The 26014-nt window shown below is 46.6% G+C and overlaps 1 protein-coding gene across 6 annotated transcripts in view; it reads left to right on the top strand.

The window, feature by feature from the left end:
- Nucleotides 1–26014, top strand: part of NTRK2 (neurotrophic receptor tyrosine kinase 2) — a 399889-nt gene that overhangs the window by 303137 nt on the left and 70738 nt on the right. For all 6 annotated transcript variants that reach the window (XM_021064645.1, XM_021064646.1, XM_021064643.1 and 3 more), the window contains 2 exons: nucleotides 13152–13324; nucleotides 18921–19155. In XM_021064645.1, the coding sequence (XP_020920304.1) occupies nucleotides 13152–13324; nucleotides 18921–19155 (408 nt within the window). The remainder of the gene's footprint in view (nucleotides 1–13151; nucleotides 13325–18920; nucleotides 19156–26014) is intronic.

The following is a 26014-nucleotide window of genomic DNA, read 5'->3' as shown; positions in this document are numbered from 1 at the left end:
TTGGAAAAATGGGACCCAAAGGTGCCTCTATTTTTGTAACTTAATAGCCTGAGACAGTGTCAGAGTTGGAAGATGCTTAGGGAACATGTGATCCTGATCCAGCCTGTGTCATAGACAAAGAGGCTTGAAAACTATGGGTCCATGTCTTGGGCCACGTTTCCCACTGATATTTGGAGCCCGTTCAGGGAGCTAAGTCAGGCCTTAGGAAACTCACTTCATGGAGTCACAGGGTGAAATCTTTGAATATGAGACAAGCCTGGGAGAGTAGGGAATCTATCCTAGAGGACAGTGCGGGAGTAGCCGAAAGACCTTGGTCAGGGGGTATTGCCTTTCATCCTTGCATTATTCCTTATTGTACACTCACCTCTGTACTTGCAGTGCTCTTAAGGAGACAGGACTCAATCCAGAGCATCCTTGCTCATATTTTACGTTTCCTTCCACACTCATGCTAACCCAGGATTTCATCGCTTGGGCTAGTAATGGCGAAGGGTTAGCCAGCTGCAGCTTTGTGGAGCCAGTTGACCTGCCCACAGCATGCTCCCCAGCACTTACCGTCAATGAGGCTTCTTTCTGGTTTAAATCCCAATCATAACCCTAATCCCAACCCAAGTCCCTGTAAACCTCCCAGCTTTGCCAAATAAGTGTTTGCAAATTAATGACCCAGGAGGGCTGTTTGTTCTTTAATCCACCCTACTAAAAAAATAAAACTAAAACAAAACAAATCTGTCCCTTGATCTCAAGTAGACAGAACAAAGGGCCTGACAGCTTAAAAATTCATTTCAACTTCAAGGTCTCACACCTAAAGATAAAAAAGAAAACTCATCTCAGTGACCTTGATGGTGAACTTTTGTGGAAGTCAGAGGCTTGGCTTAGGTTTGCCAGAATGATTTCAAGCTTCAGAGAGGAGGCCCATTATCACTTTCTAGAATCCAGAGGCCACAGCTGCACAAGAAACAAGTCTGATCTTTCACGGCATCCGGGACGAATTGGATGAGAATAACACGTGGACTTTTCACAGGGCTGCCTCTCAGCAGCCTGACCTGCTCATTTTTAGGGGTCTGGGCTGATTGAAAGTGTATTCAAAAGCGATCTCATAGGCCTGAGAGGAAAATGTCTATAGTTCCACCCTGACCACAATAAAGGGATTTTTTTTTTTTTAAGGAATGAGACTAAATGTGATTTCCAGGGCCTGAAGAGCCCAGAGCCTGTCACCTCTGAGGAGTGGCTGCCAGGGCTGCTCTACTTCCATTGGAGGCACCCAGGGATGTTTGACACTCTTCCTGCCCGTTGCCTAGCAACCCCTGCAGCATTGATTATGCATGCTAAGAAATAGCAGCTCTTGTCCTTCCTTCTCTAGATGGAGCTGACTGGTTTGAAATCTGAGGGTTTGCATTCAGACTGACAGATGTCAGGTTCCTGTAAATTCTGGTGTCGCCTGCCTCAAATGATTTAAGACTTGAGGGATCCATAGAAAGCAGTTTAAGATGGAAGAGATCCTAAGGCCTGGACAGGCCGTTCCCAGGAGTAAAGGGACTGAGCAGGTCTCTCGCATTGGAGTATCTGCTTGTTTGCTTCCAACTGGATTGCTCTTTCCTCGATCTTTCTGGATGCCCTTTATTTTTTGGTGAAATGGATTTGTCCCCTTCCATTGAATTACAGCTGAAGAACCATAGAGAGGAAGAGAAGCAGAGAAACCAGTCTTTGATCAAAATGAGTTCCTTTATCTTTAAGTAACTCAATTGCCAAGGAAACATTTCATCGCAGTTTCCCTGCATCAGCTATGGATGCATTAATATTTTTGGCTCTATCCAACCTGCATTTCCATAGCTACTATCCCTCCACCACTTCCTTGTACCCTGAACGTACCCTGATTTGGGTTTTTTTTTTTTACATATAGCCACAAGTGGGCTTTGTAGGATTCAGGACCTCTCTTCCTCCTCTCCCCTAACTCAGGTATATTTCTAGAAATGTAAAATGTTGAGCATAAGAGAGACCTTAGGAATCATATCTATGTCCTACATCTCATGTTTTATAGATGACAAAACGAGGTCCAGGGAAGTCGGTGACTTCCTCAAGGTGCAAGTTAAAGCACATCAGAGAGGCAGCACAGGAAGACTTGGCTAGATGAGAGATGGTGACATCTGAGTTCAGCAGGCACTTTCTCTAGCGTCTCCTTAGGGCTTTCATTACTTTTCATGTTTCGGAATATTTGCTCGTCAACAGAGGAAATGGTGATGACTTCTCCACCGAGGGTTTTGGCAGAGTTGGCTGAAACCCTGTGAGCCAGCCCAGTATGGCATCCAATACACCGTGGCCATCTCTGTGCATGGAGAGGCTCAGCCCAGCCTCTGGGTCCACAGAGTTCCCACCTATCTGTCAGCTCTCTGCTCAGGCTGCTCCTCTCCAAGGAACCCTCCCCCTCGGCTCCCCTGTTTAGGTCACACCTCTCGGTTCCATGTTATTAAGGCATCTGTGCTTGCCCTTTAGCGTTTGTCAGGGTTGTTCCTTATACATGGATTCCTCAGTGTATTTAATGAATGACATGAATGTCTCTCTTCTCCATTAGAGTGGCATATTCTTCAGGGTGGGTACCATACCTTTAAGGACATTGCCTAATGTGTAGCAACAGACAATAAATGTTTGTTGGATGGATGGATGGATGATTGAAAGAGTAGCCTTTTGAAAAAAGTGAAAGTTGGCAATTGGCATTTCTAGGTAAGAAAATTATTTGATGAGCTATTGATAGTCATAGAATTGTATAGCTGAGAGAAATCATAAAGAGTTCCCGTTTGGGCTCAGTAGAAACAAACCCGTCTAATATCCATGAGGATGCAGGTTCGATTCCTGGCCTCACTGAGTGGGTTAAGGATCGAGCATTTCTGTGAGCTGTAGTGTAGGTGGCCATTGTGGCTCAGATCTGGAGCTGCTGTGACTGTGGCATAGGCTGGCAGCTGTAGCTCAAGTTCAACCCCTAGCCTGGGAAATTCCATATGCCACGGGTGTGGCTCTGAAAAGCAATGTATATGTATACACACACACACACACACACACATACATACATATATAATGAGAAATCTTTTTAGAAATGATTGAATCGCTATGCAGATATATAGAGCTATTACTGAAATTCCTTAGCTTAACTCGTACATTTTCCAATGAGGTAACAGACATGGGACCCAGAGAGGATAAATGACCCATCCAAAACTTCATCCCTTGAGCAAGGTCACTGAATATCAGACCTCAAACTAAAACTCCGACCTCCTCACCAGCCCCACGCTTGCTGTGCACATTTTCACCTATCAAGTTTTACAGATGCCCTGATAAACCAAAAACTGAGGAAATTCAACATAATGCCACTTATCAAGTAATACAAAGGAGCATGTCATTGTGCTTATTTATATGGAATGATGAGAGAGATTTTCCCATTTTCCTGAATAGAAATGTAATTCAAGAGACCAGGTGGAAACAAGGAAAATGATTCTGGAGTGAGTGCTTTGGACTTGGGGGAATACGAGTCCAATATCATAATTGCCTTTGGTCATAAGAAGAGGGTAATGTCCATTGGAAACCCAACTCAAGCTGGCTTATGCAGAAAAAGGGAATTTATTTGCCCAAGCTACTGGTAAACCTTGCTGCTGCTGCCACTGTCCTGGCTTCAGACCCTGCTAGTTCCAGGGCAGCGGCAATTCCCTCCCTCTCTCTCCCCCTCTCCTCCCCATCTCTCTCCATCCCTTGGCTCTGCTTTCTTCTCTGCTGACTGCATTCTCAGACAGGTTCTTCCCACACTACACTAAAGACCTGGCAGCACTGGCCCTGGACCTAGATGCTGTCATCCTGCAAACCCGGAGAGAGCTCCTCCTTCTCAACAATTATGGCGAAGTCAAAGGACCAGCTCCTATTGGCTTGTCTTGAGTTGTGTCACCAGGCCCTCCAGCCAAGGGAATAGGATATGTTGATTATCCAGACACGTGCATATCCCTGCAAATGGAAAATGAGGCCAGTTCTACCCACACACAGGGACAGGGTGGAGGGCACTAGTTCCCTGAAAGAATATTAGAAGTACAGTGGCCAAAATAAGAGGGAAAGAGGAGTTCCTGTCGTGGCTCAGTGGTTAGCGAACCCGACTAGCATCCATGAGGATGTGGGTTTGATCCCTGGCCTTGCTCAGTGGGTTAAGGACCCGGCGTTGCCGTGAGCTGTGGTGTAGGTCACAGATGTGGCTCGGATGGGGCGTTGCTGTGGCTGTGGTGTAGCCAGCAGCTAGAGCTCCAATTGGACCCCTAGCCTGGGAACCTCCATATGTCATGAGTGCAGCCCTTAAAAAACAGGGGGAAAGGGATTTGATAGGACACAGGGAAAGATGGCCAGCTCAGGTAGGACCCGCAGGACTGACCACCTCACTGTGAGTGGAGCAGCTAGGATCTGGAAGCTCACTAGGGTCTGAGGTAGCCCTTTTGATGGTCCCTTTGTCATCCTCTCTCAGGAGGTATCAGGGCTCTCCTCCAGGCCCCTGCTGGGATGGCGCAGCTGTCTCTCCCTCCACTGCTCGCTGGCGGGGGGCTGCTACTTCCTGCCAGCTGCTGCTCCCCTGGTCTCCATCACTCACCTTCAGGCTCCTTAAGAAGGAAATTCCATGTGTCCAGTTACTTCACTCAGTGTTCATGTCAGGCACCTGCTGGTGGTCCCAGCATCCAAGGTGGTCACATGGCACAAAGGAGGCCACTCTTGGGCAGGAAGCATCTGGAGCCAGTTGTCTCAGAGTATGTGGAAGGGCCGTAGAAGAACTCGAAAAGGAAAGCTTCTCCTCCTGTTCTGGAACAAAAAACAATTAATAGATGAGAAAGAGCATCAAGAGTTCATCGATTTGAGTGCTCTATCCCAGCAAGTTCATTTCTAAGACAGATGACTATTTTCTTTCCTTCCTTCCTTCCCTTCCTCCCTCCCTCTCTCCTTCTCCCCCTCCCTTCCTCCCTTCCTTTCCTCCTTCCTTCTTTTCTTTCTTCCCTATTTCCTTCCTTCATCAGCCCTCACACCTTGATTAATTGTGAAGTCCCTCGGCCATCCCTTCCTTTTCCCATGATTTCTCCATTTATGTGGTCCATGAAATCCCTGTTCCCACAAAATAGAAATTGTGTTGATGAGGCTAGTGTATTTAAGGGAGCGTTTGTCAGTGTTGCCCTAAAAAAATAGTTTGTTTTCCTCAACAGAACATAATGGTGCACAAAGCACTATTGATTCCATCTCTGCATGTCTCTGGGCACAGAAATTGGAGAACATTTAACAGTGGCTTGTTAAAAGGTTTAATCATCTTTACTCTCTGAACATTGCTTAATAGATTTCTATTGTTCTTTAGTGGAAGAGCATTCTTTCCTGATATGTGTGTGTGTGTGTGTGTGTGTGTGTGTGTGTGTACTCACGCACACTTACATGTGCTGTAGGATGCACAGTAACATTTTCCTTGTAAGAGTCCCCCTGAGTGCTCGAGTCCCTGAGGCCCTAGTTATAAAGTTGCTCCATCAATGTCCTTTTCCCAGTGACTTCAACTTTTAAGCTTTGAAGGTAGATCTGGTTTTTGTCTTATTAATTTGTCTCCTTAACCCCTTTCCCCCACCCTGGTTTTTCTCCAGTTTATCTACATCTTTTCCAAAATGCTAAAACCGAACTCTACATTTTATTCTAATGAGGACTCTTCTGATTCCAAGCATAGCTGAAGTATTCATCTCACTCCTCTGAATCTCCAGAACATACGCATTGTGGTGGATGGGCTGCTTTTTAATTGACTTTCCCATAATAGCCCAACTCACCATCAAGTCATGATCAACTATGATCCACCAGCTCCTTTATATCTAGTGGAATCGTCTCAGATAATTGCGTGTTGGTGCGTGTACATTGCAGTTCTCCATACTGGAGGCCAACTTCTAATTCACTCTTCTGAGTCCATATTTCTCTAGGATGACAGTTGCTATGAATTCGTTTCCTGTCTTTCAAAGACTTAGCATTTTTTACATGCAGCTTGGTGTAATGTGCATGCACAAACCATCAATTTTATCCTCCAAATGATTGCAGGTATTTTCAAGTATGTGAATTAGAAATGAGCCTCATGGGAGTTCCCGTCGTGGCTCAGTGGTTAATGAATCTGACTAGGAACCATGAGGTTGCGGGGTTCGGTCCCTGCCCTTGCTCAGTGGGTTGACGATCCGGCGTTGCCGTGAGCTGTGGTGTAGGTTGCAGACGCGGCTCGGATCCCACGTTGCTGTGGCTGTGGCGTAGGCCGGTGGCTACAGCTCCGATTGGACCCCTAGCCTGGGAACCTCCATATGCCGCGGGAGCGGCCCAAGAAATAGCAAAAAGACAAACAAACAAACAAACAAAAAAAAACGAGCCTCATGTTTCCCATTGTATAGTTGACATGTTATATGTGGAACCATAAAAGCATGGTTGTGAAAGTAAATAGAGCAACAAACAACACACTGGCTATGAATCTTCTATTTGAGGCTATCACTTGGACTGCAAAGTCCTGGCCAAAGCCAGGTATGGATGACTGAGCTGATACTATGCACAGAGTATGGTTTCTGGTGCAGTGAGCACTTTCTGAGTTGGTGGTCATTAGTATTTTCATACATTCATCTAATTAGCTTCTACATTTGTAGGAATATTGAGGAGCCACCTATTGCACTCTCCTTAGTCTCTAAGATTTTATTCCTATCAAGCTTTTCCTAGCTCTGAATTTATTAGGACATACTCCTCCAAAGTGCTCTTTTGTAAGAATTTGATAGAAGCTTCCTCTACCTTTCTTTGGAGAAGCCGAAGAATTTTAAAAAATCACATAGCATTCTTGACTCTGTGACTCGGCTGACTCTAAAGTAATCATTGGCTATAAGGACCTTATAAAAAGGATGTCTGCTTTTATTCTCTTTCAGTTTAGCATTGTTTTTCAACATTCCCAAGAAGCAGGTTGACCCATTAGTAGCCTCCTAAGATGGCTTTTATAAAACAGATCTGTCCAAGAGAAATATAACATGAGCCACAAAAGGAAGCCACATTTGTGTTTAAAATTGCCTAGTCTGCACATTAAAAAAGAAAAAGGAAACAAATTAAAATTTTGTTAATGTATTTTATTTAACTCGACATATCTAAAGTACTATCCTTTCAACGTATCATTAATATAAAAATATTGAGGAAGTTCCCTGGTGGCCTAGAGGTTAAGGATTCAGTGTTGTCTCTACTTTGGCTCTGGTTCCATCTTTGGCCCAGGAACTTCTGCATGCCACATTTACAAAAATAGACATAAAAATTTTGAGAGATTTTAGGCACACCCAGTTTTCCCAATCCGAAATCTGTATTTTACCCTTATAGCCCATCTCAATTTGGACCAGCTGGTATATCAAATATTCACTAGCCACAGGTGGCTTGGGCCACCATATTGGACAGGGCAGGCCTAGGAGATTTCAGAGGCGTCAGCTGTCTGCATTAGCAACACATCTTGACCCAGAAGCACTGAGGCATGTTGACAACCATTCCCACTTGTCTTGGTTACCTCCTATGAGAGTTTACTCATGGCCCTCTAGGCTTTAAGCACAATGGTGTGCATTGGGCATCGTAAGGTTTTGCCATCATAATCTCTTCTTCTTTTTATAATCTTTCACGTCACTGTTTCTGTGCTCTCTAGAAAGCATGAGAAGAACACCTGATCGATATTTCACAAAGCACACTCTCTTCATTTTCCCTCGTGTCTCCTAAGCCACCTATACCTTGAAATGCACAATTTGTCACATTCCACAACATCCAGTCACACCAGTGATTTCAAATAAGCCCTCTTGCCTCTCCTACCAGCTTCCCATTAGCCTGAATATTATTCTGAAGCATGACATTCATCCTCCTTTTGTTTTTATTCTCTTTTACCATCACTAGTTTCTTTAGTTACGTGCTATGGTTTATTTCACGCTAATCCACTTTTCCAAGTGTAGACTCCAGGCAGCTACTCGCTGTAGCTCTGGATAAGACCTCTCCCTTGAGAAGGCCTTTGGAAAGGATGGCAGCTTTGGAGTGTCAGGAAATTCACCGGGAAGAAGAGGAAGTGAAGCTACAGAGCAGACACCAGGAGTAAGAAAATAGCAGTGCCCAATGATGGGGCAAATATGCCTGTCAAAGTGAAACTGAAGTGGAGGGAATCGGCAGAGATGGAAGCTGCCACCTCATGTCCATTGCCAGGGGACTCAGGGACTGGGCCACGCCTCCCTGAATTGAGGAAAATGACAATCAGCCATGGTGTTCAAACACAGAGGAACTTTATAACTGGGCTTGGGAGCAGGATTTTTCCAGCTTCTGATTGCTCTCTGGCTATGGTTCTGCCCTTAGAAACATTCCGTCCTTGGAGTGCCAAATTCAGAAGATGATTTTGCCCAACTTGTTACTGCCATATTTTCGGAATCGCTCAAAATAGAACTGAATCAAAATTGAGAAAAAGAACTCAACATGTCAAAATGGGTGGGCCCCTCGGATGAGGCCAGGTTTGTGAAATGCATTTGTCCCACAAATAGTGAAGTTGCCTCTCTTAAATTCGGAAATGTTACCGAAGCACAGCTTTTGACATTACAGTCTCCTCCTGCAGGTTTTGCTTTGGGGAAATGGAAATCGGGGATGGTTGCTATTCTTTCAGTTTGGTGTCTCCCCCCAAAGAAAATCCTCTCTTCTCTCCCGCTCTACCCCTCTACCCTGCTGGCTGACATTTCCACTCCCCCAACACACACACACACACACACACACACACACAGAGTCTAGCATTCTTGAATCAACCCACATAGCTGAAACCCGAGAAAAATTTTTACATGCAGAATTTGTCCGTGACTTATGACAATGACCTGCAAGACTCAAATGACTTCTCCAGCTCGTTTAAGGCCTTAGAAATAAGTTAGCTGAGTAGCTGAGAGCAGCTTCTGAGTAAAAACTCTGGATCTCTGGGAGTTCCTGTTGTGGTTCAGCCTGTTAAGAACCTGCCTAGCATCTATGAGGATTCAGGTTTGATTCCTGGCCTCCCTCAGTTGGGTCAAGGATCCAGCGTTGCCATGAGCTGTGGTGTAGATGGCAGACACGGCTTGACTACTGCATTGCTGTGACTGTGGTGTAGGCTCGCAGCTGTAGCGCTGATTCAACCTCTAGCCAGGAATTTCCAAAAATATGCTGCAGGTGCAGCTCTAAAGAGGGAAAGAAAAAAAAAAAAAAGGCTGGATCTCTGAGAACACTCTGCAGGCTTCAGGGAATTTGGGGAGGGAAAGAGTGGCAGCCTCAGAAGCACTGCTTCTTTCCTGCCTCAGGCTGGCCCCGTGCCTTAACCATGCATCTTTTGGCCTTTTTGGATCCTAGTGTGAGCAAACTGAATGTGACCTGATTGCAGCTGCAAATTCAAATTGCTCAAAGATCAGCTTCTGCCAGGGACCCCAGGAGGCATCTCAACTTAGGCCCCTTCATCCTCCCAGGGTCCCTGTGAGGTAGATGTGCTATTACCCTAACCCTGCAGAAGAGGAAACCAGGGTTCAGAGAGGTTCAGAGCAAAGCTGGGGTTTGAACCCAGATCTTCAGAGTTATCTCCTCCCCCTTGGGGTACCAGCAGTGTGAGGATCTGCCTTTTGACTGCAAGGAGAGCGCAGATGCGGGGGGCCAGCTGTCCAGGCAGCACACGTTGAGCAGACTTTCCCTCAGCCCTGCGTTCCCGCACCTGCTTGCTCTTCCTGGCCCTTCCTTCACTTTTGTTCCTTACTTGGCTCCAGGCTCTGTCTTTTCAGATGTGCCTTCCCTTTTCATTCCTCTCCAGTGGTCTTAGGGCTCTAGTTTGCACAGACCTCGTGGGTCAGGGCTTCTTTGAGTTGCACGAGGCTGGGAGAGGCAGCCAGTGAGAAACAGGTGAACAGAGACCATTTCTGCTGTCAAAGGCCATAGGGAAGACAGACACGAAGTCAAAATCGTAATGAATGTCCAGGTGTGAGAAATGCTCTGTTGTGTTTGTTTTGCCCTGAGCCCAAAGGGTAGGACCCAGCTGATGACAACTTCCATCCCTCCATGTCACCTCAGCTACTGTTTTTTCACTTAGAAGCTCAGCACAACAAAATAGTGGGGGAATTAAAACAACAACAACAACAGCAAATGCCTAAGAGTACATTCTGCATAAAAGCAACCTAAACGAATCGCCAAGATAAGTGTTTCACTCCTTCAACGCAACAGCGAGGAGAGGAGTTTAGTTTGAATGGGTACAAGCCCAGTTTCCTGAGCTGCAAGAGAACAGAGCCCTAGACCCCAGGTTTTTGGCCATGGCTCATTTTGTTACTAAGAAATGTGTGAGAGTTCCATTGTGGCTTAGTAGTTACAAACCCAACTAGTATCCATGAGGATGCAGGTTCTATCCCTGGCCTCGCTCAGTGGATTAAGGATCTGGAGTTGCTGTGAGCTGTGGTGTGGGTCACAGACATGTCTTGGATCTGGCATTGCTGTGGCTATGGTGTAGGCATTGCTGTGGCTGTGGTATAGGCTGGCAGCTGCAGCCCTAATTGGACCCCTAGCCTGGAAACTTCCATATATTTGCTGTACGTGCAGCCCTGAAAAAGACCAAAAAGAAGTATTTGGTTTCCATGGCAAAGGTCCCATCAAAGCTTTATGGTTTCCCTGAGCACCGACTGGCCCAAATCTGCTCATTTTTCAAAGCAGAACTAATGGCGCTTTTAAGGGCACTTCTCAGAAGGCTCTATTCGAAAGTGGGAACAGTGAACCCCATTACTAGACCCTTTTTGGGAATAGTATTTCCAGACTCTCCAGAATGAGGCATAAGAAACAACTGCCTCTAGCTTTCCTGTCTCAGGTCAGGTCATTGAGGAGAAAACTTCAAATCCTGCTAAAGGCAGTTTGTGAAAATCCTGGTCTCCATAAAGGTTATAGCAGAAAAGATGTTTGGGATCTTGCAGCGACTAATGTTTCCTGTTGCTGGCATGGGGCGGGCCTGGCATATTCATTGAGGCCTGAGTGGAGAGCAGTCTTAGGCGGGGTTCATTGCATATTGCAAGCTCATCCTCTGGAAACAAAATGACAAACGACCTGGATCCCCTGGGAATGAAGGACTTGCTCCCCGAGTTGCTGGGAAAGCTGCAACAGACAGTCCTCCACTGCCAGCAAACCGTAGGGGCTCAGCAAGTCCACTCAAGCTCACACTCCCTTCCTGGGGCAGCCCCCATCCCATGACTGATGGTTAAGGGGCTAGAAAAGCCCAGCCCCTTTGGCCCAACTCAAGACAATTCTGAAGGCTTCTCCTCTAGGACAGATGAGGCATCTGTCGACAGCATCAAGCTCAGGTTCACCCTCCGCCCAACCCCTCCCACAGGTGCTAATCCCAAGAGCATATCTTAACAAAGGTCCTGCCTGCCAGTCTCCATCTCAGAGTCTGCTACCCCGGGAATTTGACCTGTGGCATGTCCCGAGGTCTCTAAGTTATCCATTGCCACAGGGAGGGACCATTAGGGACCTGGCAATGTTCTTGGACATTGGACACTGTACTGACCTTGCACTCAGCACCCATCTCGTGGGTGACAGTGTTTTGTGCTTTCATTCTATTCCAGGCTCCAATTAAAGTGACTGTGAGTGTTCATATATGCCATCTAACTTGTGTGTGTGTGTGTGTGTGTGTGTGTGTGTGTGTGTGTCTTTTTAGGGCCACTCCTGTGGCATATGGAAGTTCCCAGGCTAGGGACTGAATAGGAGCCACAGCTGCCTGCACATGCCACAGCCAATGCGGGATCTGAGCCACATCTGCGACCTACACCACAGCTTGAGGCAACACCAGATCCTTAACCCACTGAGGCCAGGATGGACCCCACATCCTCACATACACAATGTCAGGTTCTTAACCCACTGAACCACAATGGGAACTCTAGAAGTCTAAGTTTTTAAGACAGGCATGTCGAGGCTGGACAAAGATGCAGGGGAGCTGGTTCATTCCAAACATTGTGTTTTAAGCTTGAATTATAATGACCTAATTGTGTATATGACTTCTCTTCCTATTTGCCCACTGGTGTCTAAGTGATCCACGATCTGGATCAGTGTTTTCCTGATGCCACCACGCCTTTGATCAGTGGCTGGCACAGGACAGGCACTCAGTACACTGTGTGGCATCCACAAAGACCAGCTGACCCTGCTATGATGCCCTGCGATGTGGGTGGCCGAGTGGATTGAGCAGACAACTAGAGGCACCAGACCCTGGCTGGCACACTGCTGGACCTCACCTTCCTGAGCTGGCTGGCAGGGCCATCTCCTGAGCCAGCAGTGTGTGGGGGTGCAAGGTGGGGGAGGCTTTGGGAAGGGCTTCCTAATAAAGAACAGGCAAAGCCATCATTGTCAAAGCTGCAAGGTGGGCACATGAGCATTCATCACTCTCTCCTCTCTACTGAATATTTCCATAATAGAAAGCTTTACAAAGTTGACATGAGCAGAGGTGAGGTACACAGAACATCCAAGAAAGCACAACAGGCACCCACATGGGAGAGACATCCAAGGGAATAACTGAGACCGGACCAGGGTTAAAAAGGATGAAAATGATAAAAAGTTCACCTCCGCCACTTAATGAGAGAACATCTGTGCAAATGCTCAGATTTGAACTCTAAAGCTTTGCACACTCAGAAGGAACTCCTCCTCTGTTATTCATACATACTCATATTTCCTCAGGAATTAGACCCCTTTTTCTTTTCTTTTCTTTTTTTGTCTTTTTGTCTTTTTTTCTAGGGCTGCACCCGTAGCATATGGAGGTTCCCAGGCTGGGGGTCCAATCGGAGCTGTAGCCGCTGGCCTATACCACATCCATGACAATGCGGGATCTGAGCCACGTCTGCGACCTACACCACAGCTCACAGCAATGCCGGATCCTTAACCCACTGAGTGAGGCCAGGGATTGAACCCGCATCCTCATGGGTCCTAGTCGGATTCATTAACCACTGAGCCCCAATGGGAACTCCTGGACCCCTTTGTCAATCTTTAGTGTGACACACATGATGAATTTCCTTCCCATCCAGGAACCTCAAAGCCCACTGAAGGAATTCCTTCTCGACGTGACTTGCCTTTCACGCCCTCAATGTAAGATATGTTGCTTTTCTCCCCTCTCTGCCCCTCGTCCCCAGACGCTGAAGGATGCCAGTGACAACGCCCGCAAGGACTTCCACCGCGAGGCTGAGCTGCTCACCAACCTCCAGCACGAGCACATCGTCAAGTTCTATGGCGTCTGCGTGGAGGACGACCCGCTCATCATGGTCTTTGAGTACATGAAGCACGGGGACCTCAACAAGTTCCTCAGGTACACGGAGTGCCAGGGACCAGGTGGGCGGTGGGCTCCAGGCAGCCTGAGGCTGAGGATGGAGGGTCCCTGGGAAGGACCAAGGGGCCCCCGGATCTTTCTCTGAAACAGCCTGTCCCAGGGACAACACCGCCACTGGCCACGGAGGCAGAACCTGAGGCCACTTTGTGGCTCCTTTTCCTTAATCAACGATCTTGACCTGATGCAATACCAATGATTCCACTCCATTCCACCTGTGTCTCCTGAGCGTTGGCTCCTCACATGGTATAAGACACGGACACTTAAGATGGGCCTCAGGGTCTGTAGGAGTTTGCAGGTGGATGAAGGAAGACTGATCTGGGGGCAGAAGAAACAGGAGGAGCTCAGACACCGAGCTGTTGCAGGGAAAGTCTCAGTCTGGCGAGAGTGGAGAGTCTGGAGATGCTGGACAATGTAAGAAATAGGGTCGATGGAAGGTAGATAAGAGGATAGAAGGAGGCACAGGGAGTTCCCATCGTGGCTCAGTGGTTAAAGAACCCGACTAATAACCATGAGGTTGCAGGTTCAATCCCTGGCCTTGCTCAGTGGGTTAAGGATCCAATTGGACCCTCAGCCTGGAACCCTCCATGTGCCGTGGGTGTGGCCCTCAAAAGACAAAGGACACACACACACACAAAAGAAGGAGGCACAGCTGGAAAATCTAGTCTTTATTCTGAGGACAGAAAGGAGAACCAGGAGGTCAGGAGGTGAAAGGCTTGAATGCAAAGGACAGAATCCTGAATCAAAAGAGCAAATCATCTAGAAGGAAGGAGGAAAACGACACTGGACAGGGTCGTTGAGGGCTCAGGACGGGGGCTCTTATTGCATTTCTGAGGTCAGGAAAAGATGGCCAGCTTCAACTGGAGGGGTTTTGTGGCCAGCGAGGGTCGCTGATAGGTGGCAAATCCAGGAAAAGGGAAACGTTGAATATAAAAGAGAGTCATTGGGCTGTTAAATAGGGCTGTCCCTTGGATTTCTAGCTTTGGCCAAATCGGGTTCTCAGGAAGCCCCTTGCTTGGGTCACTGGGTTCAGGGGCCCAGGAGGGGCCACAAGATATAGCAAGTGAGAGACAGCTTGGACTGAGCTTCCCCCAAGGGACCCAAGCAGGTAAGGCTAAATAGGAAAGAGAAGCCATATCTCCTGGTAGAACTGCTTTGAAGCAACGCGGATAATGCCCGAAGTGAACGGAATCTTGAGAAGACAGGATGTTCAGCTGAAGCTGAATCTCAGCTCAGGCACTTATTAGCTGAATGACCTTGGGCAAGTCTCATAGCGGTGCTGATGAGAATATCAAACCAGGAGGGTAGGCATGAGGGGCTGAATTCGAATAAGTAGAACACTCATAGCATAGGAGTGAGGGGGAAGTTGGCGACAGGCAGAAGCTTGAATTCTGCTAGGACTGATCTCTATGCCAGCTGCCTCTGTGAGAGACGTCGCAAGAATTGCTGAGTTTGATGAGATGGAGGAAATTGGTGATCATCTTGCTGGAGCCCACAGTGAGTGTTCGTATCCTGAACCCGCCAAGGGAGAGAAGATATGTGCCGATCCAGACACTCCTTGGCGAAGGAAACTAAGTGATGTGTTCATTCCCATTCAGCAGAGGCACCAGGGGCAGACACACATTTAAGGTCTCAAACAATGGAGAGAGTGAGAGGTCTCGATACGCAGGGCTGGAAGATCTGGCTTCTCCTTCCTATTCGGCCTCCCCTGCTTGGGTCCCTTGGGTGGGTTCCCAGCCCACTTTGCCTCAGTTTCCTTTGGGTCTGATTTAGATCCTTTTGAAGTCGTGTCGGGCTCTTACATGCTGTTTTCTTTCAAACATAACTAGTCTTCAAAAGATTAGCAAATTGCTGGCCATGACTTATTGATCCATAGTATGATTTAGGAGAAATAGGAAAGGGGTTCCTCCCTGGCCTCAGTTTTCCTCCCCTGTAGAATGGGTATAATAACATCCATATCAAGAACTAAGGTCAGGACTGTTGCCATGAGAGGTAATGTCTAGATGGTGTCCCCACAACCCTTCTTCTTTGACACATTTTCCTCTTCATTTTGGGCGAGGGATCTGTAATCCCAGGGAAGTGACACCTTTTGCATTAGAGCATCATCTAGACCGCTCGGTCCTCCTCCAGTTTCTGCGGGCACCGAAGAGGGCTTTCCACAGAAATTGACCACAGTAGCTACTGGAAGGTTCAGGAATTAAGGAATAAGGAATTGCACAGTTTAAAGAATAACTCAGTTGCAGACAGATGGCATCATATGGTTTGTAGCGTCTGGGTCACTTTGACCATCTCTAGCCTCATGAATCCACATGCGCAGGTGATAGGAGAGAGGACAATGGGAGCTTTCATACATTGTCTAAGGTGAAAGGAAGAAAAGCTGAATTTGGTTGAGGTCTAGCTGCTTTGAGGAAAATTAATTGCCCCTTGTCCCCATGTTCTAACCTATGTCCCTAATTAAGAAAGGTGCTATCTGGAGGTACTGTTGTGGCTCAATAGAAACGAATCTGACTAGTATTCATGAGCATGCAGATTTGATCCCTGGCCTCGCTCAGTGGGTTAAGGATCCAGCATTGCCATGAGCTGTGGTGTAGGTGGCGGATGTGGCTCAGATCTGATCCCTGGCCAGGGATGGTGGACAGTGTGGCAGGCCCTGAGGCCTCCAGCTTTCTGGTGTTGCAGAGAGCGAGGCGGGAGGATGGGGGCTTTGCACAGAGGTGGCCTTTTGCACTGCCCTCTAACTTGTCCTCTTTCCTGGAGTCTTTGCAACAGACTGATACTTAGAGGAGTCTGGGTTTCTGGGGCTCACATGAGGCTGCAGCAAGTCAAGGACTTATTTCACTCTTTGAACCGAACCTGTGAAGATTTCACTCTGGCCCCCATTCTCTGGGTGTTTCAGGATTTCCCATAATTTACATACACGTTTAGGTCCCTCTCCTGGTATTGAGGTCACATAGAGCTTTGTGTCCTATGTTGAGTAAAAACATCATCCCTGCCTCTGCCCCCTCCGCGCTAGGAAGTGTTGGGTTTGGAGTAACCTTTGGTGAAGTGGATGAGGCTGGTCCTGAGAGTCTCGTCACAGGCCAGTCACAGAAAGAAATGCATGGAGGACGGCTCCTGTTTACCTCGCATCGCTCCATTTCATTGTCAAGTCAACTTTGTTTGCAAAACCTTTTCTCTGGTGTTCCAGTGAATGTCCACCACGTGCCAGCAAGGTCTCACCCCCCCATCACCCACCATCAGCAGGCTTATTAGGCAGATGCGGTCAATTCCCCCACTTTACTGAATGACGAAACAGGCCCTGAGACATCGGTAGCCCATCTGAGGTCGCAGCTAGCATGTTAGAAGGAGGTCCAGTTCAGTTCTAATAATCCAGAGCCTTGGCCACTGCACTGCCAGACTTTTTATTTTAGTGAGAGATGCTGAGGGAGAGCCTCCCCAAGGCTTTTCCTGTATCTTCCTCCAGGTGACAGTGAGCAGCAGGGGCTGTGGTTTGAATGGAGGTGACATAAATGTGTTAGGACTTTGCCTTGTGCAAAAACAGGAATGATTAAATGCAGATATTTAAAGATAACTTGTGGAGCTTCTGTCGTAGCTCAGCGGTTAGTGAACCCGACTAGCGACCACAAGGACACAGGTTCGATTCCTGGCCTTGCTCAGTGGGTTAAGGATCCAGTGTTGCCATGAGCCAGGGTATAGGTCGCAGATGTGGCGCAGATCCCGCATTGCTCTGGCTGTGGTGTATACTGGTGGCTACAGCTCTGATTTGACTCCTAGCCTGGGAACCTATGCTGTGGGTGCAGCCCTAAAAAGGCAAAAAAAAAAAAAAAAAAAAAAAGAGAGAGAGAGAGAGAGATAACTTGCAAAAAAAAAAGTGATAAAACGAACCTAAATGATAGCTCAACATAATACCCCTTTGGATTTCCAACTAATGGGGAAATTATAGACTGGACAATTAAAAGTTTTCCCCAGATCATGGCGATAGACACTGTCAGGACTGGGAAACAGCCCACCTCCTTGTCCAGTGCTTGGTCTCTGAAAATACGAGAATGAATATATGATGAGGGTGTGTTTGGGGAACCACTGTGGCTGGAGCCGTGATGGGAGGGGCTGTGTGTCTACAGTTCTGAAAGCTCATCCAGGGTGGGGCTGGGAGAAGGGAGGGGGCCACACAGCCTGGATGTTCTTGGCTAACTCCAACCCTCTGATTTTCTTCTTTTCTTCGTTTTTAAAGTCTTTTTTTAAAGTATAGTTGATAGACTAGGTTGTGATCATTTCTGCTGAACAACAGAGTGATTCATTTATACCTGTACACCATCCATCCTTTTCCCACATAGATGATCGCAGAACATTGGGTCGAGTCCCCTGTGCTATACAGCAGGTCCCCGCTGACCAATCATTTCATATACCTCCATGTGCATATGCGAATCCCTTTTCGAAAAAGCACACAAACTCTGGAACCCTGTTGGTGGGGTCACCCACTTTATGATTTATTTAGAATCCTCTCTGTTTATGTCCTTCCAACTGTCTTGTTTGCCTTTGAGGAGGGAGAAGCACAGCCGCAAAGGGCACCTTTACTCCTTGCCCTGCAGCGCCCCCTTAGGTCGTCAGGTACAATGACTCCAATCTTGCCTCCCTAAGCCCAGTTCTGGGTGGGGAATGCTGGGGCCAATGATGGCTTCCTAAGACTGGGACCCTCCCTCCCTGAAGAACAGGCCAGGCTTAAGATGTCTTACGTTGTCACACAGCCAGGAAAAGTCTGGGTGTGTAAGATAGGAGATAAAGAAGATATAAAACACCATACTTCACCACTCCGCTTCGTAATGTAGGGAATAAAACTTGCCCCAGTAAAAGAATAAATGTGTTGTGATTCAAAAGAGCTCTCTGGCCGGGTGGCCAGTGCACGTGTTGAGCTGGAGGGCAGGGACGTGGCGGGGCTGAAGCAGATGGTACTTTTCACTGGGAGCGAGGATCCAAGGCAAGGATGCCCCGTGATGAGGCTGAGTTGGACTTGGGAATAATAAGGGCAGTTGAAACCAAGTCAGGCTACAGAGCAGGTGGAATGGAGAGACCAGAGTTGCAGTCTGGAGGGACTTACCTGGGTGGGTGAGGGTGGGGTCCCACTGGGAAGCTGTGCCTCCATCGTGCCAGGAGAGCGAAACTCTCCCCCAGTGTATTATTTCGATTTGGGTGTTTTTTGTATTATTTTCTTTTCTTTTCTTAGTTAAAGTATAGTGTTTTTTTTGCTTTTGTTTTTGTTTTTGTTTGGCTCCAGCCACCCACTGCTTTTCAGGGTCCTGGGGGTCTAGCCACTGCCTGACCCCAACATAGTTCAATAAACCTGTCTGTGTGTTGAGGGGGGCTCCATTCAGGCCCACAGGGCCCTGGGAATGCCAGAATTTCTGGGAAATGAAGCCCAGGTGCTCTGGAGGCTTTTGAGGTAACACTGGGCTGGGAGCATCCTTCCTTTTGCCAAGTCAGGCAGCCTCTTCCCACACCAGCGCTGATGTGGGACAGAGCTTCCCTCTCCCTGGAGGCAAAGAGCAGAGGCTCCAGCAATGCCCTCTGTGTCCTTCCCCAGGGCACACGGACCTGATGCCGTGCTGATGGCCGAAGGCAACCCGCCGACGGAGCTGACACAGTCACAGATGCTGCACATCGCCCAGCAGATCGCCGCGGGCATGGTCTATCTGGCGTCCCAGCATTTTGTGCACCGAGACCTGGCCACCCGGAACTGCCTGGTGGGTGAGAACCTCCTGGTGAAGATCGGGGACTTTGGCATGTCCCGGGACGTGTATAGCACTGACTACTACCGGGTGAGTACTGGGTCGCACCTGCCAGCGGACCCCAGGACCCTGAGGGGCTTACACAATAGAAATTGATTTTGTCACAGTTCTGGAGGCTAGAAGTCCAAGATCAAGAGGCTGGTGAGGCTGGTTTCTTCTAAGGCTTCTCTGCTTGGCTCACAAATACCCACCCAGTGGGTCCTCGCATCCTCCTTTCTCTATGCACACGCATCCCTCAGGTCTCTCTCGTGTCTAATTTCCTCATCTTGTAAGAACACCAGTCCGACTGGATGAGAGCCCAAAGTGACTAACAACCTCATTTCAGCTTAATCACCTCTGTAAAGGCCCTATCTCCAAGTGCGGGTGTATTCTGGGATACTAGGGGTTAGGGCTTCTACATATAAATGTGGGGTTGGGTGGATCCCACACCATCCCGCTCTTTCCAGAGCTCTGTGTGATATTTCCAAGAGAAGAGTTCGCAGCATGGGAGTTCTGCCAGGGGAACCTGGGGTCTTAGGGAAATTCCTGGAGGGCATGAGGTTAAAGGATTTTGAGGTTTGGACTGGATTCTGTGAAATTCTGCCTGGAGCCTTTGTTGGAGGCTTGACCTAATCACGTAAATAATTCGAGTACACTGAGACCTTGGAAGTTCCCGCTCAGAACACTCTTGGTTGAAAGTGGACTGGCCGGTGGCCCTCTTGGTAAGGGGTTCTGTCTGCCGAGCCTGCCTGGGGCTCCACTATTTGATGCACCAACGGCTAGAGTTATAGACAATGATGTAAATCCACTGATTATCTGGAGTCGGTCCCCTTGACATGTTAGATTTGTAACCCGAGACCTCAGAACTTGGGTATGAAAGGAAAGGGTCATTTCTGGAAACCGGGAAGTCATGATCGTGAAAGTGAAGGTTTGGGGTAGTGTTCTTTCACCCCCCCCCAACCCCAATTTTTTTTTCTTGTTCTGTTTGATTTTTAAGGGGAGAGGATATAGGAGGGAAAAAATTAATGTGCTAGAAATGTATAGCCTAAGAGGAGAAAACATATAACTGGACTAACGCTCGTAATAGAGTAGGGCCAGTGAAAAAGATGCCTGTCCTCGCCTTTGCTCTGCCCTTTATGGTTTATGTTTGAGGAGGAGCCTTCTCAGTTTGTCTCCTGTACTCTTCCTGCACCCTCTCTCACCGCCAATGCCTCTACCCTTGATCTGAGCTGATTTTGCTACAGTTACTCTAAGACAGTGAATCCATTACCTTGCTGCATAGTCTTCTATAGATTGTTTTGTGGATTTTTTTTTCCATTTTCACCTTGAAAAGCAGTGTCCACATTTGGTATAGCAAGAAAGGGTGGGAATCTAACTGAAAAGGATGTTCTTGGGTGTATTTGCAGGGAACACGGGCATAGTCTTAACTGCAAGAGTTCAAAACAGAGCTGCCAAGCACCTGTGCTGAGTCTGGAGATGAGTAGTTTGTTCTAGAGAGCTCAGACACGGTGGGACATGGGTGGGACGTTACCTACCAAGGGATGCGGCTTTTCTGTTGGCTCCGCTCCCTTGGTGGGAAGTAGGGGTGGGGACCTTTCTCTCTCTCAGGAGACCAACGAACATATGGGTACTTCCCTAAGGAAAACCTTTGCTGATCTTGATGAGTATCCCCAGGAAGAAACATGTGGCCTAAGCAACATCTCTCCCTTGCACTCTAAGGTAAAGGTTGCAGAGTGCCTGGCACAAAATAAGGGCTCAGTAAATGGTTTCAACCTTATTATTATCCAAATCGATAGAGTTCCACTTCATTCTCGAAGCTGGAACTGAACCAGGTAGAACTCAAGGTCCTTTTCTACCATCTCTAGAAAAATAATTCAGAGGGAAAATACTGATAGTCTCAACAATGTGAAGATAAATTACCCAAGTATCAAATAGGTAGAGGATTTCAGTTTCTTTGGGTGTCCCTAAAGAAAAGGTAGACATGGCCAATGAACTCATAAAATGTTGCTCCGTGTCGGTAGCCATTAGGAAAATATAAATCAAAACTGCAAAGAGGTACCACTTCACCTCCACTGGGCAAAACAGACAATAAGAAGTGTTCACAGGGATGTGGGGAAATGGGAGCTCTCATAAAGGGTTGGTGGGAATGCAAATGGTGCAGCTGCTTTGGAAACAATTTGGCAGTTCCTCAAACTGTTCAACAAGGAGTCATCATATAACCCAGCAATTCCACTCCTAGATATATACCCAGGAGAAGTGAAATCATATGTACACACACACAACTTGTACAAGAATGAAATAGCAGCATTAGTCATAATAGCTAAAAAGTGGAGGAGTTCCCGTTGTGGCGCAGTGGTTAACGAATCCGACTAGGAATCATGAGGTTGTGGGTTTGGTCCCTGCCCTTGCTCAGTGGGTTGATGATCCGGCGTTGCCGTGAGCTGTGGTGTAGGTTGCAGATGCGGCTCGGATCCCGTGTTGCTGTGGCTCTGGCGTAGGCCAGTGGCTATAGCTCCAATTGGACCCATAGCCTGGGAACTCCATATGCCGCAATAGCGGCCCAAGAAAAGGGCAAAAAGGCAAAAAAAAAAAAAAAAAAAAAAAAGTGGAGACAATGCAAGTATTCATCAGCTGGTGAACAAATAAACAAATTGTGATCATCCATATGATGGAGTATTACTCATCATTTAAAAGGACTGAGTACTGTTTTGTGCTACAACGTGGATGCACCTTGAAAACATCATGGTAAGTGAAAGAAGCCAAGTGCAAAAGATCATATACTATATGACTCCATTTCTATGGACTGTTGAGAATAGGCAAATCCACACAGACAGAGGATAGATTAGTTATTGCCAGCAGCCAGGGGTAGTGGAGAATGAGGCATGATCGGTCCTGGGCATGGATTTTCTTTAGGGGGTGATGAAAATGCTTGATAATTGTATAGTGTGATGGTTGTTTAGTGTATGTGTACAGATACTAAAAACCATTGAATGTGTACTTTAAAAGGACAAGCATTATAGTATATGAATTATATCTCAATAGAAAGCTTAAAAAATACGAGCGAAACAGTGACCATCACTCGGACATAAAGAAGTTAGCCTTGGTCATTGACACATTGTGAAAACACTGTGGCTGGTCATCTACCATATATTCTGATTTGTTAAAAAGAAAATCCTCCACTTCGGTGACTTTTTCCTGAAGAAGTTCCTTCTGAATTGATTGGAGGAAATGATGATTCCCAGTTCCTTTATTTGTTATGTGTTTTTCATGGAACTATCCTAGTCATTAAGAAATGTGCTTCAGAAAGCTCCCTGGTGGCCTCGTGGCTTAAAAATCTGGCGTTGTCACTGCTGTGGCTTGGGTCACTGCTGCGGTGGCATGGATTCAATCCCTGGCCCAGTAATTTCCACATACCCTGGGCACAGCCAAAAAAATAAGGAAAGAAATGTGCTTCGGATGCCCCATTGATTTACACCCCGCCCCCCAACCCCAGTCTACTCATTGCGGCAGCAGGGTTTGTATGTTCACTTACTTGTTTGAACCCACTGAGGATGAGGAGAAAGAACCAGCCTTATGTTGGCCTCTGTGGTAGGTGGACATGGGTGGAAGCTGGGAAGAAAGTGGATGATGGATATAAGAACTTGACAATTTGATAGTAGCTGAGGAAAACCAAGACATTTTGCATTTTATCTTGCTTTCTCTAAGATTTCAAAATGGTGGTCCACTTTTGGGTTCCATGAAAGTGTTTGTTGTCATAGACCTCATTGGGAGAATACCTTTGCTTATTCAGGTTTCAAAAGTCCATCAGTAGAGGCCACTCTGTTGAGGTTGTCAAATGGACAGTTAGATTTGTAGGGGACCCCAGCACCCCTTGCAAGCAGTGGCTATTCCCTAGGATACTCTCACTTTGACATGAATGACCCATTGGTTGGATCATCTATAATCTTAGTGTTGAACCCCCCCACCTACCCCATATCATGGCATTCTTCATGGTCTCTGTCACAGTAGCTGGGGAATCGGGAGTTTCTCATTTGTGAGCACATGTTCTTCATAATTCCTTTCCTAGATTCTCCAAGAGCCTGCACACTCCAAGGTGGGGAGCTGCTGTCATCACCAAGGTTAAATAGCCTTTCCTTCCCACCACAGTAATGGGAGAGGAGGATTTTGGCGTTCACCTAGGCTCTTTGACACAGAAAGATGGCGGCTGGGCCTGGAATTAACTACATTGAGGGGTAGCATGTCTCTTATCTTTAAGCAAGAACCAATTCCTCTGGCAGCCTGAGCCTTCTGCTCATGGTGGCTTGTGAGCTGCTTTGCGGGGTGGCCCCAGCTCTCCACCACCCATGGCAGGAGGGGCGGGTGGCAGCTGTTCCTCCATCCTGGGGGAGCTGGCAGCACCAGAAAACGGCTGCCTCAGGGCTTCCACCCTGTTGCAGCTGAGCTAATTATATCTTCCCAAAGAAGGAAGAAATCGGAACACTGCATTTGCATTGAAACCAGCCTGATATGGCAGGTCCAAAATTACTCTAGCATTTATGTTCTCTGAATTGTTTTAATTAGCAGCTCTGCAGTACCAGTCTTTTATTTCGTCTTTATTCCTTCCCTCCACTGGCAAAGCTTGGCACTTAGGAAGCATCTGAACCAGATTTCTGTCATAGTCTGCCTGTTGGAAACCTAGGATCTCACTCTGCTTGGTCATTACTATACCACACTGGATCCACTAGATTTTTTTTTTTAATATGCACTTTGGTATTTTCTACCATTTGAGTCCAACATGTATTTCAGATGAATGTGATCCATCAGTGAGCAGAGAGCCCCAAACATCTGAAATCCTAGCTTTTAAGTCTTTTTCCCCGGTGAGCCTTAGTTTTATGGTGGCAAGGGGTAAGAAATCCCATCCTTTAATTCATCTTTCACTTAAGAAGAAAAGAGAAGGAAGCAGAATAGGCAACTTGATTAATGGTGGGCATTTAAAAAAGGAAATTAATGTAACTTGACTAAGTAAGGCCATGGTCAGTATCCTAAAGTGTTAGAATATCAGCAACAAGTCCAGAAATAATCTTCTAGTGCTCAATCCAGTTTATGAACAGCTGAGAGAAAAAAAGATTTTTTTTAATAAGTTGATATGACAAGTAAGTGTTTTGAATCAGTTCTTTGTCCTTACCCTGTCCGCCCTGGAGGGAGGGGTGATAAACTGGAAAATAAAGTCTTGAACCATAGAGGAGAGAAGGTGGCTCAGGTAATTTAAGAACTAGATAAGTACATCAGAAATAATCAAGGGTTAACTTCATACCTTGGTCCTTGAAAATAATGTGTTTATTTTTTAAGGAATATTTGAATATAATGTGAACATCTCTAGATAGATAAATAGGGAGACAGAGAAGGAGAGAGAAATAGAATAGATAAATAGATCTTGGCTCCTTCCACAGATGCTTTTACTGTTGTGTAAAATGGCCAGATCATTCCTGCTATGAGGAGCAGGACTGCATCTACCTGATGGTGCCTGCTGATTCTCGAGACTGTTCTAGCTTCACCTACTCTCTGACTTCCTCCAAGCAGAACAGTGGCTCCCAAATCCATGATCCCTCAAGACTTCACAGAAATAAGCATTACAGCATAGAACCCATTCCATCATGGAAATCTTCTCACTGATAAGAAAGCAGAGAGGGGACAGGTCTTACACATCTTTGTATCTGTGCAAACTGGCACCATGCACGGCACATACTAAGTATGCTGAACAGAATACATTTAAACCTTCATGAGTGTGTCTCTTTAACCCTGTCAATGAATACAGAAGAGATTCAGATTTTCCAATAGGTCTAGCTCTGAGTCTAGGTGCCCTGACTTTAGGAAGTAAAGCTAGATATGTTGAGACAGCCTTATCTCAAACTTACTCAGTAGAATGCCCAGAGCTACAACTATTTATATTATTTATTATTCACATTAATACTATTGGTAGGAAAACATCCACCGATATGTTTTGTGTAGAACCCTTAAAACCAGGCACAGCATTCATTTTAAAAGGCGACATACCCCCTTCCTGAGAGAAGAATGTCCCTATGTCATCAAGTCTCTTTTGCATATACCATTTCCTTGTTTTCCTCTTTAATGTGTACTCACACAATGACTCTTAACATTCCCATGAACAATTATAGATCTTCGGGGTTGGGTTCTTTTGATTAAAGTAGACCCAGAAACATAAGAGGTTGTTGATTCTATAAAATCATCTTCAATGTATGCCTTGTATAGCAGTTAGAGAGAGCGCCGTTCAGAGGAACCTGTCTGTTGGAGAGAAATCAGAACATTGAGTTCAGACTAAGTCTATATTAAAGTAGATTTGCATAAATTGTTTCAAGGTTCAAAATTGGCTTCATTTGTATTCAAGCCTCCTTAAGAACCTTTTCCATATGCTTTGCAGTTGCTACAGGGTGGGTGAGTGTCCATTTATTCATTCAACCCGCATTAATGAAGCAGCTGCTATGTGCTAGATACTGTACTACATAATAAAGGAGGAGTTTGGGGGCATAAGATTATGTGATCAATGCTGTAATGGAAATATGTACTGGGAACCCCAGAGAGGATACTAAATAATAAAGGAGGAGTTTTTGGACATAAGATAATATAATCAATTCTGTAATAGAAATATGTACTGGGAACCCCAGAGAGGAAGCTGTCGGTCTGCTTTGGGGATATCAGAGAAGGGTTTGTAAAGACATGACATTTGAGCTGGTATTTAACATATGAACTTGAGGAGTTCCTGCCATGGCACAGTGGAAACAAATCCGACTAGGAACCACGAGGTTGTGGGTTCAATCCCTGGCCTTGCTCATTGGGTTAAGGATCCGGCGTTGCCGTGAGCTGTGGGTGTAGGTCACAGATGCACCTTAGATCCTGCATTGCTGTGGCTGTG

The sequence above is a fragment of the Sus scrofa genome, chromosome 10, assembly GCF_000003025.6.
Source record: "Sus scrofa isolate TJ Tabasco breed Duroc chromosome 10, Sscrofa11.1, whole genome shotgun sequence".
NCBI lineage: Eukaryota > Metazoa > Chordata > Mammalia > Artiodactyla > Suidae > Sus > Sus scrofa.
This window is presented reverse-complemented; position numbering and strand designations above follow the sequence as displayed.